Source organism: Lycorma delicatula, chromosome 1 (assembly GCF_047948215.1).
Source record: "Lycorma delicatula isolate Av1 chromosome 1, ASM4794821v1, whole genome shotgun sequence".
Taxonomy (NCBI): Eukaryota; Metazoa; Arthropoda; class Insecta; order Hemiptera; family Fulgoridae; genus Lycorma; species Lycorma delicatula.
Window position 1 is genome coordinate 131467934 of NC_134455.1, and position 15932 is coordinate 131483865.

A 15932-nucleotide genomic window follows, 5' to 3' on the forward strand; every position below is an offset into this window, starting at 1 on the left:
AGTCAAATAATTAAAAAATTCAGTTGGCCTACTAACTGACAAAAGATAATTACAAAAAAAGAACATCTCAGTAAAAACCAAAATCAGATATCACAATATGTTAATCAAATCAATGGCCTCTGTTAGCATTCAGAATGCATCTTCAGTTTGAATCAGGTGAAAAAATGTAATAGAAAAGGAAATGAAAATTTTAAGAAAACTCCTAGGTACAATATTTCAAAGAAAATATAGTACAAACATCTTTTCAGAAGAGAAAAGCCAAAAACAAGTAAAAAGAACGAACTACTGGAAGAGTAGGAAAGAAAATGCCTAGAAGAAAGAGAAATGAATGAAAATTGTTGCTTTATGTGGTCCCCAGTTAGCCAAACTCAAAAAAAATATTGATATATAGGTGTAACAAAAAACTGTTCTGGGCTATGCATTTGCGGATTCTACACCTAAAAAAAATGTTCTATGAAAAAATGATGATTTTTGCCTTTATTTTCCTTCTTCTCACAATTTTTGTTTTGTGATTTTACTTCCTTGTATGAAGTAAAGCAAGTATTATGATCGTGAAAAATTTTGGTTTTCAGATTTCAACGGAAATATCCCTTTTCACCATTCCTGGATCCATTTGACTAGTTTCGGCATGATGTCTGTACGTACATACATATGTATCTCAATACATATTACATGTTAATACATATTTGAGTTATATGCATAACTCAAAAACGATTAGCCACAGGATGTTGAAATTTTGGATTTAGAACTGTTGAACATCTATCTGTTGTGCACCTCCCCTTTTGATTTCAATCAACTAAACAAAAAGCTCAAAATCCAAAAAATTTGGACTTTTGACTTTTTTTTACTGCAGCCCTCGTTGAGAGCTTTTCAACAATATATCATAAGTGGTACTTATTTCATTGGTTCCAGAGTTATAGCCAAATAAAATTTTAATTAATGAAATATTTATGTCATAGAAGGGGAAGGTAAATCGGTTCGAATCTGACTTTATTTCCTTTTTTTTAAATATATTTTTTTTTAATTTAAATATATTGATTTATTAATAATTGTTAACCTCTGATTGTCAAGAAGTTTGACAATAAATAATAATTCAATAATAACAATAATAAAAAAATTTAAATCAGAAGCTATTAACGAAATAAAATTTTATGTACTTTTCATTTGAAAAAAATGTGTATATGTAATTTAATAGGCGTACAAGTAAGCCATGTGATGTCCACATCAGAATTGATGAAACATCTGATTATTCGTTTTTGTTTTCATTTTGTTGATGTTTATATCATATTAATTTAAAAAACACAGTATTAGATAGATATAAGACTTACATTTATTTAAAGAGTAATAAAGGAACTTTTACTCTTTCAGGTAAGATTGTTGAATTAATAATTGTATAAATATTTGATGTTAATAAAAACCAATATTTTACCAATTTTGTAACTATCCACTTTATTAAAGAATTGGATGATCGTATCCCACATTCAAATGAAATACATTTAAATGAAGTGCAGCAGAAAATGTGTATATGTAATTTAATAGGCTTAAGGAAGTCATGCAGTGTCCACATCAGATTTTTTTTAAATTTATTTTTCAAAATCTGATTGAGAAATAATTACAATGTTTAGTTCACATGTTTAGCACCAACTTTTTTAATAAATGAAAAATTGCGGTATAAGATATAATATGGTTTAATATAAATATATATATATATTTTATTAATTTTTTCAGCCAATTCATCTGAAATGTTTTAAATCAAATTGTCCAGAGAGTAAAGCTTTATTTTATGCTAAATTTGTTGTAATTATTAGCAGTATATTTTCCGTAGTTGCAGCACTATCAATAAGACATACAACTAGTCTTGCACAGATTGTTGTCGTAGTGAAATTGTGTTCCTCTTCACCATTGTTAGCTTTATTCACATTAGGAATGTTTGTACATTTTTGTAATGCAAAGGTAAGTAATAAATATTTTATACTTTTATAGACTGTGGTTAATTTTGTTTTAAGCATCAAATATTTTTAAAAAATCAGTATAACACCTTAATATGTTATTTTTCTGTTGTCAATACTGATATTTCATGTTCAAACTGTATTTTTTGGAGGTCTGACTTCTTTTCAATGATTCTTGGTGTAAACTTTTGTGATATCATAGTTAATAGTAATGATATTTTTATATTTTAGATATCATATCTTTGATTTATTTTAAAACTATTCTGTTTTTAAGAATTTTCTTAAATAAATGTTTTTTTTTTTCTAGCAAATATACAAAGAAAATGTTAAGTTTTTAGTTTGTTTAACAAATAATTCCGATCACTATCTCAGTAATAATTTAAATATACTAAATTAGTAATTTTTTATTTCTTATGGAGTTAAAAGAAGCATATTAAACTAAAACACATTCTTGTTTGTAATATTAATCAGATGGGAAGTTGTTTTAACCTAATTCATGAATTTATTTATTTATTAAGGATCTAGAAACTGAAGTATGGTATGCAACGGTAACAAAAGATGGATCTTTCATTGATTTATTTAATGGACTCAGTGATTAGTTGTTTATGTAATTATTTTTAACTTAGTGTCTCACAGATCATAGAAATGTGATATATTAGTATTATGTGGTTACATTCTTACTTAGTTTCATAGATTATGATATATTAAGAAAAAAATTTGGGGTTATTATTACCCATTCCTGAATGAAGTTTTCCAAACACAAAGCTAAAATGATGTACAAACGTAATGGTGATCTAATTAGTATAAGAATGTGATTTAAATATAGACATTGCAAAAAAGAAAAAAAGTTTTTTGAACCCATCCTTTATGAGGGTTTGTTTGATTAAGACAGAGTACCATCAGAAAGTATTTTAGCTATATAATGGCCTATAAACTATGTGAAAAAATGTATGTATTTTTAAGTAAAATTTTTTAGAATGAAACCCATAAGGTCCATATCCTTGTGCCCATTAACCGATTGTAACCAAAATTAAATTATGACATCAGTGCTCTTAATACAGAATCATCATTCAAAATTTCATCCTTATCAGTCCATCCAACCTGGAGATATCAACTAAAAACAGGCCAACCTACATTAATCCTTCCTAAATGTATTATACAATGCTATTATAATTGTGGTTTTGGTTAAAAGGGACTTCAACAAAAACTGAATATAATAAAATCTAGACTTTATTTTGAATATAGTAAAGCTTTACATAGTATTTTTATTATACCATACACTGTACTTCTGACTATATACTTGAAAGTGAATAAAATATAGTAATATCAATTTTTATCAGATCAAATAAATAGAACTATTTTAATATACACAGCATTATCTTTGCACAGAAAAAAAACTATATTATGGTTCTGTAACTAATTATTTCCTTACTATTTATAAGACCTTATCTCTATCTATTCAAAAAAATTATAAAGATTTTCTAAAAAATGAAAAATAATAATGAAAATACTCTTCTGTTGATTTGTTTTTAAATAATACCAGTTAATTAAATAAACCTGAATTATCTCCATGTCTTCATCCTTCTTTGATGTGTAAAAATTAAAGTATGGAAGTCTTTAGTTAGAAGTATGGAAATCCCTCAACAACTTTAAAACTGTTCCAGATACTGTAACTTTACAAGTAACAAATGCAATAACTCTACTGTAACAAATATTGTTCATCATAATTTTTGCAGAACTCTAAGTCCTTGATCATAGTCATCTTCATTATCTTCATTAATTTTGAAAGGTTTGAAATTTTCACTTTTTAATGCTTGAATCACTGAACTTCAGTTAAAGTTATGTTCCTGTGCTGCTGTTTAAGTTGAGGAATGATAATTCTCAGTAAATTCTTGCATAATCTCTAACGATTTGTTTTTATTTGTAGAAGATTTAGGCTGCCCTGGTTTTCTCGTATTATTAATGCTACCTATTTCTTGAAATTGTTTGATGGTTATTGAAACATTACCTTTTGAAATAGGGTCATTATTTAATGTTGCATTGAACGATTCACAAACTTCATTATATGACCTAACTTTATTACCAAAGCCTCTCATCATTAAAATTGTAATCCTCTACTCTTCACTAAGTGACATGTTGATAGCAGTATTAGGAGGTAGCACAGAAAAAGACAGCACAGAAAAAATTAATTCAGTAATAAAACAACAGAAAATGTAACGAATATGCAAATAACAAAAATTGGCTTACAAATGTGTTAGGTAGATGAAATCAATTAGTCAACCGATTACCATATATTCTCATAAGAAACTAAGAGTAGTAATGAAACATTCTAAACTGAATATTGTACAACAATGAAGTAAGCTTCATTTTTGCAACAATGGTACGAGACTATCAATGATCAGGTGACATTATTTTAATTTATTTACTCATTAAATTGGAAAAAAAATAATTTTTGTGTTAAAATAAAATTAATTTTTTAAAATTTAAATTTAAATTTTTAAATAAATTTTAATTTAATACAGTGTAATTTCTTTTTATTTAATTTTGTTATTTGAACTTAATAAATTTAGTAATTTTCAAAATCCAAAACTTATCCCGCCACTATTTTGGTTACATACATCATACCAATTTTTTATTAATATCATTTTTCTGGTCTTAAAGAGATATTTAAAGTGATGTATCACACAAAAGGTGTTTTTATTTAAAATATTTAAATTACAATCCCTAGACCACCCACCACGAAGAGGTTGAAATTTTATTTCTCATCAGAAAGGTAGTTGATTGATACCTTATCCTGAAAGTTACAGTATTCTATCTGGAACGGTTTTAAAGTTGTTGAGGGGTTTCCATACTTTTGATTCACTCTCTATGTAATTTATCACTATATGCACAGTTATCAATTAACAACTGAATTTTTTTTAAATAAAAAAATTTTTTCTTAATTAATCATTTGTTACATTAATATAATTGGTTCAATTATTTTTTCAAATAATTACATAACACCATTAGAAAGTATTTTGGCTACTTAAATAGCATTGAATTATTTATGTACATACTGTTGTCATATACTGTGCTTCCCATCAATGAGCGTGAAGCTAGTTGGTAAGTTGTCGGGGAAGCTTGCAGTTCACATATGCTCCTGCACATGTATTCTTCCACCAAGCCAGCTGAGCGTGCAACACCTCACCTCAGTGGCAGTGATACCCTATCATGCACCAGCAGCTTTATAAGGAACAACATGGTAGTGCAAAAACATTCACTCTCGGACCACCACCAGAAGAAGAACAAGAAGAAGGAAGACATCCAATGACCAGCCCAAGGTGGGATCTCTCGGCAGATGCCAACATTCTTGTCAGAGAAGCAGGATTGGCTGTTTTTAAGGCTATCATTACAGAAACCTAAACAGCCCTTTTCAGGGCTAACAAGGTGCATAAGATGCCATGTGCTGTCTGAGCAATTTGGCAACAATATATACATACATTCATATACCTTTTCAGAATTTTTCAATGCTAAAATTGTATTTTTATGGTTGAGGGGACATGAAAGTTTGCTAATGTTCATTACAGATATCATATCAACCAGTTGCTACTGTCCATCCTCTCCATGAATTTTATATATTGTTAATGTAACTGAATAACTATTATCAGAATAGAATTATATATTTTTTCTAGTATATCTGTTTTCTTATCTAAAAAAGAGTCAGGCAGGATTATAACAGAGATACGGTAGTTGTAAAGTAGAGATATTAGATTTAATAGTTCAATATAAAAATGCTGTTAAAATAAATTTTTGTTACAGGGTGCCATTATTGGTTTCGTTTCAAGCCTAATTTTGTCAATTTGGGTAGCTTCTGGAACCCCTAAACCACCACCCCAAAGGTTACCTACGTCTGTAGAAAACTGCAATTACAGTGATTTAAGTAATTTAGTGATCTCTTCTTTGAGTAATTCAACTCTTTCCCAAGTGCCAGACAAGTATGTATATTAATCATTTTAAGTATTATTTAAGTAGTTTTAGATTTTATAACTTTTAAACACATGAACGCACCAAATTTTTCTTTAGTTGCGTAATATGTGTTTTATGTTTAATTGTTCAATGACATCCTTAAAAAATTCTATTAAAAATACATTTTTCTCATGAGAAAATTGCAAGCCAAGGATTTTTTTTGTGCTCATTATGTTGTATATGTTTTTTTTTTATTAAATTATTTTTAAAATTACTGAATAATTAAAATTTATTTGCTAAATTTGTTATTAATGAGTAAGCAGTGTGTTATTCAAGATGCTTACTGCTATTCTTCTACAGGTACAAGTATATGATAGCTAAAACTTACCTAATGTTTACAGAGTAATATACTAAGTATTTTATTACTAGGTAGATGACTGCCATGTTTTTATGTATTCATAAAAAATCATTGAAAAAATTTAATGATTCCCTTAGAATCATTAATCTTTTCAGTGTATGAGTAAAATGTATAAATCAACATTTGAGTGATGTTCTTTTTTTTATTGGTATAAAAATAGAAAAAAACATGTTTTTCAGAAGATTTTTGAAACAGAACAATTTAAATATCTATAAATAATAACCCAATGATGATAAAGATTATATATTTGACCTTGTGTAATTAACCATTATTTATCACTATGTCAAATTCCACTATGATGAAATAATTTTTAAAATACCCTTACTTTTCCAAAAGAAGTACATTCCATGATCTGATGAGCATTTTGATATCATTCATATAAATCTACGTTCATCATTTTATTTTAATTTTTAATTATTACAGTTGAATCTGTGTAGCATTGATAATTATAACAATATGAAATTTAACACAAAATCGTCAATCCATTAGACCTTGGAATGCAATTCTTTTACAAAAAAAACATGGGCATTTTCAAAATCATTTAATCAAATTCGTACTTGGCAGATTGAAAAATAATCTGCATATGAATAACATGTTAGAAATAACATTTTTATAGTTGATGATTATTTCTTTATAGCTGTATAAATTTTCCTTTTCTGAAAACCTTAAAAAATCCATAATTTTGTGTTTCTTCACACCAATGAGAACTGTTTCTGTAAATGGAGGATTGCTTTTTGGAGGATTCTGTAAATGGAGCATCTGTTCTGCATGTAACCTGTTTTTCTAAATACAATTTGATATTGGCTTTTAATTTTTTAAAGATTACAGGTACATGTTTTCATTTTATTCTTAAGAAAATAACACGATTTAAAAAAAAATGATTATTTTTCTATAAGAATCATCCATGATAGTTTATTTGTGCCTTGACTTTATAGTATTCTTATACAAGAGAATTACTTTTTTCTCCTGTAACTCCTATTATGGTTTGTTAGTAACAGAAGAGATGTTTCAAGAGTAGACGAGCATAAGTTTACACAAGTCTATATAAAATATAAACAAATATAAATAAAATATAAACAATGTATAAAATTATCACAAAACATAAGCTTGCTTATATTTTTTGATACCATTTTTTTATTTGGTTAATTGTTCCATTTTACTTTTAATTCAAAATATTTATAGTAACTTGGGTCACTGACTGAAATGGAAATAAATATATTAAACATTTATGGCAGTATAGATAAAATAATAATTTTTCCATAGAAGTAATCTTTACACTGCATTATTTTGTTATTGAAATGTTTATATTAATTTATTACTTATCCTAGATTTTCTTAAAACTGTGATTTATGGCTGTAATAGACATACTCTACAGAGCTGTGGAGTTGGTTAATTTGTGCTTTAAAGGGATTAGGGAATTAATTTCCATTACACAGAATGTCCCAATAAAATGTAACTATTTTTCATAACCTTACATCAGTAGGTATACTTAAATGAAAAAGTAATAAGTATACATTTTATTGTAAAATTTTATAATATATTAAATTCTAGACTAAATGCTTTAAGTTGCCACCATCTTACTGAATACACTTTTCTACCTTTATAACTATGTTTCTTGCAACTGTTTTCAGAGTTTGTGACTGGATATTTAATATTGCTTCAATAATAACCTTCATTTAGTTATCCCAGTACTTGCATTTTGTTGATTTAGGTCTTTTCTTTGAGATCACCCAAAAGAAAATACCTGGCAGTTTCAAATCCGAAGATGTTGGTGGTCATAAACCATGACCAGAGTTGTCACTAAAGAAATCATTAATATAATCAATTGTTTAAATTTGCATAGTGTGTTGCTGCAATGTCATGTTTTAATCAACAGCATCGATCTTCCTCTTCCAAGATTGCAAATATTCTGATATTACTCTGTATTAATAGTATACATAAAATCTTTATTTTATGATTTGTCTACTAGATGCCCTTCTTCTGTAGGTGAAGTGGTTTTTCATGATGTTTATGGGGATTTCAGCACTCCAAACCCCAAATCCTACTGTTTTGACTGTTTATGTAGCTATTGAAATGGAATCACACCTTGACAAAGAAAGATAGCGAGTTCATAATATAAATCTCCTCATCTACAAATCTATGAAACCAATGATAATATTTTTGCAGTCTTTCTTTACTGAGATTAACAAGTTGACGACTTTATTTGAATTTGATGTAGTTGTAGGTTTAACTGTTTTGTCTTCTGATAAACGGTTGATTTCGGCAAATTAATTTCAACTGACAAGATCTAACTGATTTTTTGATGAGGTAGTTAATTGACTATTTATTTGAGTGTGTCTGCATTTAATACAGCCCTCAATGTTTTGTGTCCCTAATCATTAACAGAACCTTTCCTTATCTCTCTGAATTTAGTCACTAATCTCAATACTGATATCTCGTTAGGAACTGGTCTATATTCAGCGAAAAGTCACTGATATCGTACGCAGTAAAATTTAATAATAAAAACATGTTCCTTTTGAGAAAATAATATTTCTCATGAACAATGCCCTAAGCGCTCTGTTCATTCTTTCTTTCAACTCAAAATAGTCTACTGGATTGGTATGATGTTCAGATGTTGGTCAAATCCATTCCAGTAAATCATAAGGGAGTAGGATAGTCAATTTAAATTCTATGGAAGGCTGATTGAGGGGTTACATTTTTTATTAGATACGTGTAGGAATCAGCTGATTTGGATAAAAATTAGCCATCACATTATTTATATTTTCTAACTCATCAGCACTGATCAATAAACATCTACAGAGAAAAATGTACTGATTGATGTTGCTTTAAAAGTAATCATAATCCATTGATGAATAGAAAGAAAGCTGAAATAAAATAACGTTTCACTTTCAGTACTATGTGTTATAATTCAGTGGACTTTGTATCTGATTTGTAACAATTTATTTGGCCCAGTAAAAAAGGATAAAGAAAACCACTTCGCTCCTTTGTGTGAATTTTCCTTTATGCATGGTGTGGGATGTTAGCTTATCTAGTATGATTAAACTAATCAAATTACTGGGTTTTATATCAGGTCATCTGGAGGATCCATTATGGTTATGGGACTAATATTTATTTCTTCTTTTTTACAGTCAAGATTACTTTATTTTTTATGAAATGAGCTTCATGTGGTATTCATTATTTGGATTTATTCCATGTATTGTAATTGGAATAATAGTTAGTTTAGTTACAAATTCTGAAAGAAGATTTAATAGTGATAATTTTGAACTATTAACTCCTCCATTAGCAAATTATTTATACAAAACAAGACAAAAACAGAATCAGTATGGTATTAATGTAAGTATGTGTGTTTTATAAACAGTTACTAATTTAATCTAATTTGATAGATTTTTCCAACAATGATTTTTCCATCTATTCTAAAATTGTTTTTAAAAGTATCTCATAGTAATCTCAAACGATTTGAGAATTTATTTCCAACAAAGTTCCAACTAAAAAACTATAACACATCTTTTCATCTTAATTTACAAGTCAAAGATTTTATATCAACTCCTTATATGAGTGTTTTTAGTTTCGGTTTCGTGCACAGAAGGAGATTTGGGTTGTTCTATTTTCTCTGGAAAATATTGTAGATATTTTCTTTAGTACACGGTACATGGAGTTTCTATTTTTACATTAAGTGTGACATTAGTTAAAAAAATAGAATGAATATAGGAAAAGAATGATTCATTCAACCATTGAGGAATTAAAAAAAAAATAGAATTTTTCAAAATACTTGCTCAAACTTCTTTTAAAAAAATCAACATAGGTTTAAGCAATCTACTTAGCACATGACATTCCTAATGCATTACACTTTAAATAAAATGAATGCATTATAGTTGTAAAAAAGTTGCTTTTTAATGAGACAGGAATGATAGATCACAAAATTTAGCATGTTTTAAAACTTTGAATGAAAATTCTCATTACCACATTTCTTTGGAAGAATAGCTTGAATGTTACTTTCTTCATTCATTATTCAGTCATAGCTTTCTGCCATTAGTGCAGGTCCTGTCATGGCTGTTGCTCTCCACTTTGTTCTATCCTTTGCTAACCTCTTTGTTTCAGCATATTTTTCCTTTTCTATAATCTCATTCATCATCTGAGATCTCTTCCTTCCCTTCCATTCGCCAAGCGTTCTAACATCTAGTAATCACTTTCTGAATGAGAAGAACACCTTCTTCTCATTTAATGTCCTAGCCAGTTCCTTTTTCTATTGTCAATATCATTTATCATTTTAGTTTCTTAAACTGAAATTAAATTGCAAATTATATTTTCATTTTGTTATGTTCAAAGTATCAGTATATAATGGCTAAGTAATTACAGTCAACTGGGCTGGTCTAGCGGTTTAACTCTTCATCACAAATCAGTTGTTTAACAGCTGATTTTCAAAGTCAAAGTTCTGAAGTTCAAATCCCAGTAAAAGTTAGTTGCTTTTATACACATTTGAATACTAGATAATGAATACTGGGGTACTTAGGTGGCTGAGGTTCAATAAACCACACGTCTCAGGAATGATCTGCCTGGGTCTCTACCAGACTACATCTCATTTACATGTCATAAATATCATCCTTATCTCATGAGCTTTGGGGAGTTGCTTAGTGTTCACTAGTTAAAATGATTGAAATGTACATATTAGGGGAAAAAGAAAAAGTAATTATGAATGATCAGTTGTTATGAACTTATCACTACTAATGATCGTAACTAATCATCACTATTAGTTCATAACTAATGAATGACATTAGTTATGAACTAATATCAAACGAAAATATTTATATTCATGTATCTTATTTTCACTTCCTGTTTTCAAGTCAAAATCATATTTTATTATTATTTTGTTAAATAAAAATTAACTAGGCTAAGTAGAAATAATAATGTGCATTATATAATAAGCATATTCATTATGTAAACAAAATATATTACTACATACTCATAGCATGATGTGCACAATTAACATCTGTGGCAAGACAGATGTAGAACACCAAACCAAAGATATAATTTTGGGCACTTAAAATTTAAAATGTGGAAGTTACATTGTAACTTTTGTAGACATTTCATCTTAATTTGTTTTGTATTATGTCTTAGAAAGATTAATAAATTACAAAATCATCATTCACTAATTTCTTAAATTTAATTTTAAGAAAGAATATTGTAAAAACTGAAAATAAAATTATTTACGAAATCAAATTTTCTATATTAAATCTTTATGTTATGCACACATTCAGTTGTATATATTATAAAATACTAATACTATATATTAAAATAATAGGTACCTAGTTTTTTAGGGTGCCTAGATTAGATTCTGGTCATACATTATAATTACTATGTGTCCATCAGGTCTACTATGCATCCATTATGAAATAAATAATGCATTTATACTGGTATCTTCTGCTGTGCATGATGTATAATGCACTACAACATATAACAAATGCATTTAACTGACAAAATTTAACAGAATTATGTATTTTAGCGATTAGCAATATTAAGATTGAATTATTCAATGCTAATTAATTTTTCAGATGGTTGAAATGACTGAGAAGGATGAAACAGGTGATGCATCAACAGTAATGTTAAAATAAGTATTATGGTACATAATAAATTTATCTGAATCCATTGTGTCTGTTATTCATAGCATACTTACTCATTTATCAATACGTACTCATATAATTACTCAAAACCAAGCCAATGTTCAAAATATTATTGGAATGAGACTATGTAGCAGTTCAGATGCATTTATGTAGAATTCTAATAAATATAAAAACATTACTCATAATAACAATGTAAGTTAAAAATTTAGTGTATTTTGAAAAATCTTTCTATTTTACTATTTTTTGCACATATTTTTTGCTCCTTCTTTTTAGAACTTAGTTTTCAATATATTTTTAATTATAATAATTTTAATCCAAGAATTTCACAATTCATTTTTATGACTGGGAAATCTTTAGTGATTCTCATAATGGAGGAACTATTTAAACTTAAGGACCATCAGAAACATTTTTTAACTTTTTTAAAAATGACTACAGAACAATTTTTAAACAGGGAAAGTTGTAAAATATAGTCTGAGCTATCTTTTTCTTTATGTTAAGTAAATAAAATTTTTGTTTTATTTTGATGATCAGTACATAATGATATATTATATGATGGCCATTCAGAAAATTCTCAGCCTGACGAAGAAAACACAATAATTCAGAAATACATAAAAAACTTTCAATGTAGTCACCTTGCAATTCAATACATTTAGATTAATGACATTACAACTTTTTAATACTCTCAGTATAATGAGATTTCCAACTCTGCAAAATAAGTCGTTATCACAGACCTGTCCTGTTAAAATAACAATTAATGAATTTTATTCAAAGAAGAATGAATTATCTACTTTAAAAAAAATAAGAGAACAACTTCAGTCATCTATTGATTTTAAAAGCAGTGAATCAACTTTATCTGTTATTTTGAAAGAGTTAGGTTTCAAATGGTGTAAAGCTGAAAATTACAGAAAATCTTTAATTGAGAAAACCAATATCAATTGGAAGAGAATTGAATATTTGCAGGCAGTGGCTAAGTACAGACAAAGCAATGCTACAATTGTCTATTTATTTATTTTTATTATTATTTTCTCATTTTTTTCTATTTTTTTATTTCAAACTTTATTAAACACCTCCAAGGCAACTGGTCCTCGCAATTAAGCAAAACTCAGTCACCTTGGAGTGTTGTGGCAGCAGTCTACTTTCCCTGTTTGTCCTCATCTAGAGGCTTTCTCATTGGGGTCCCCCAATCTTATTGAAGCACACCGACTTCCTCTTCTGGACAGCTGACACACCCCTCCACCAGAGGGTACTCTTCCGACAATTCCCAAAATTGTTTATTTGGATGAAACATACATTACGTTTTAAGTTCGTATTGTTTGACAAAGTTGTGGTCTGATGGTATTGTTGAGGGACTTCATGTGATGATTAATAAAGGTGACCATTTTTAATAGTAATTCATGCTGGAGGAGAAATCAGTTTTATTCCGAATGCATTACTAACTTGGAAAGCCAATTCGAAAAGTGGTGACTACCATGACATTATGAATACAGACAATTTCATGAAATGGGCATGTGAAAAATTTATTCCAAATCTTCCACCAATATCAGTAGTAGTTGTTGATAATGCCCTTTATCACAGTACAGGTATTGATAAAGCACCAAATTCTAACCAAAAGAAAAGATGTGACCAATATGCTGGAGAAAACCCATATTCTGTATAGTTAAAAAATACTGAAACCACAGTTATATCAATTAGTAAAGTTACATAAAACTAAAGTATAAAAATATCACTTGGATGAACTTTTGAAAAAACATGGGTATCATTTGACTCCCACCGTACCATCCTGATTTGAATCTGATTGAGATGGTATAGTCAGGTGTAAAAAGACGTGTGGTGAGTTATAACACAACATTTTCTTTTAGAAATGTTGAAAAATTAACTACAGAGAAAATTAATTCCATGAATGAAGATGACTGGAAAATCTACTGTGAAAAGTAAAAAAATATTGAAAAAGAGTATGAAAAACTGGAACCGCTGATAGATGAAATGACAGAACATTATATTATATGTGTAGACTCTGTGTAAGTGAACATAAAACTGACAGTGATAATGATTTGGTTAGTGAGGATAGTGAACTTGCTAGAAATTTGAATTAGATGCATGAAGAAAATTCGAGTAAGCTTTGGTTTATTATTAAAAATTAATAATTTGGTACAAATAAAGGTTATAAAAAGAATTAATTACATTTTGTTTATAATTAGTAAATGTAAATATGATAGTTATTACTGCGTACAATGTGATAATAAATTAAAATAAAGTACTAAATAAAGTGAAATTCTAAAATAAGTGCTTCTAATCTTTTTAATTGCAAACCCTTTCATCAGATCCTTAAAACTGATCTTATGTAATTCATCAACTTCTATATATAGTAGAGATAAGGCACTCATCCTGCCTTTTTGAATAGTTGTCTGATAGAATATTTGATGTACTTCAAATGAAATAATTATTTAAAAAAAAAATAAAATAAAAATTTCCCTTTTGGCGTGCCGGAAGGCAAAGGTAGATTTCACCGGTGCTAAATAGAGGATAAAAAAAACTTCCAAATTTAAGAAAAACTTAAAAATTACTCAATACGACAATGGTTGCATGTGAAAAAAAGTTTTTTATGTACAGCATACGACAAACCCCATCTTACAATTCCAGCAATATTTTTGTCATCCCTTGCCGTAAAGGTTGGTCATATCAAAAATTGTTTCAGACGAAAGTTTTCGGTAATGTTTAGAGGACTAACGACCACTTTAAACCGATTCGATACTGTGCCTGTTAAGGTAGTTATAATTTTTTTTGTCTTCAAAACCCCATTTTTTTCCAACTTCTGGACCAATGTTGGTTATATCATAAAACTTTACTAGATAGGTTTTGGCCCTCCAAAGAATAGTAGGAATTTTAAACGAATTCGATATTTTACTTAAGAAAGTTATAGCGTTATTATTATTTTTTTCAAAAAAGTCACCCCATGTTCCAATTTTGCCCGTTAACAAACTCGACTGAGATTTTTGGTGGAATTATTATTTTTGGAAAACAATTTGAAAGTGATTAGTGCAAGATTACTGCAGTTATGTCCACAAGGAAGTGAAATATGTATATATATATATTTTTTTTTTTTGAAGGGGGACGAAAAACGCCTGCACGTTATCACCGCCCGGAATTTTTTTTTAATAAAAAATAAAAGAAAATAAAGCTAATCTAAAAGATGAATAAAACTTACAACTAATACCATAGATAAAATCTAAAATAAAACCAAAAGTGAATAGAATTTAACAAAGTCCGAGATGGGTGTAAAGGGCCCATTCTCGGATAACAAAAAGACTAAAAATAAAATTAAAAACCATAAAAGATCTAACATAAAAAATATAAACGACAATATTAATTTTTTGTATTAACCCAGTACTACGCAAAAATTCAAATATCGGGTTGAAAATTACATTATCATTGTACAAGACACCACGGATGTTTCTGGGTAGATTAAATTTACGACGCAACGCCGCATAATGTATGCAATCTATGAGTATGTGGTGCACAGTCTTGCGGCAGTCGCATCGTGCGCATAGGGGTACGTGTCCTCCTGACATCAGGTACTCGTGTGTGTCCCTCGTATGTCCTATCCGTAATCGACAGAGGACTACTTCCTCACGCCGATTTTTCTGCATGAGGAGTCCCATGGCAACACAGTATCTTTAATCTGCCGGAGTTTATTATCAACGGTAGCCGTCCAGTCACCTTGCTCTTCGTGATTGTTTTACATAATTAATAAAATCAGAAGTAGCAACTCGGGTGATGAAAGGAAGCTGATTACATACTTCTTTGGCAGCGGAATGCAAGTTAGTTACCTCGAATCCCTGCGTGGCTAGGGACACAGCAAAAACTTACTTCTGTGTTGCGATTATTAAACTCAGCGATTGCGTTGTAAATTTCAATGACGATAGGATTTTTGGAATAAAAGTTTTTTAAGGATTGGAGAGCACTACACGAGTCACTGCAAATAAGAATTTTTCTATATTTAGG

The 15932-nt window shown here is 28.7% G+C and overlaps 1 protein-coding gene and 1 long non-coding RNA gene across 2 annotated transcripts in view; one reads left to right on the plus strand and one right to left on the minus strand.

Annotated features, from left to right (window-relative positions):
- The window catches only part of LOC142322260 (putative sodium-dependent multivitamin transporter), a 41226-nt gene extending 29146 nt beyond the window's left edge, over positions 1-12080 (plus strand). Inside the window, exons 8-11 of the mRNA XM_075361147.1 lie at positions 1729-1953; positions 5748-5923; positions 9441-9645; positions 11862-12080. Coding sequence (XP_075217262.1) covers positions 1729-1953; positions 5748-5923; positions 9441-9645; positions 11862-11921 — 666 coding nt within the window. The 3' untranslated portion in view covers positions 11922-12080. The remainder of the gene's footprint in view (positions 1-1728; positions 1954-5747; positions 5924-9440; positions 9646-11861) is intronic.
- Positions 1-15932, minus strand: part of LOC142322315 (uncharacterized) — a 37535-nt gene that overhangs the window by 6750 nt on the left and 14853 nt on the right. The gene's annotated exons all lie outside the window — the stretch shown is intronic.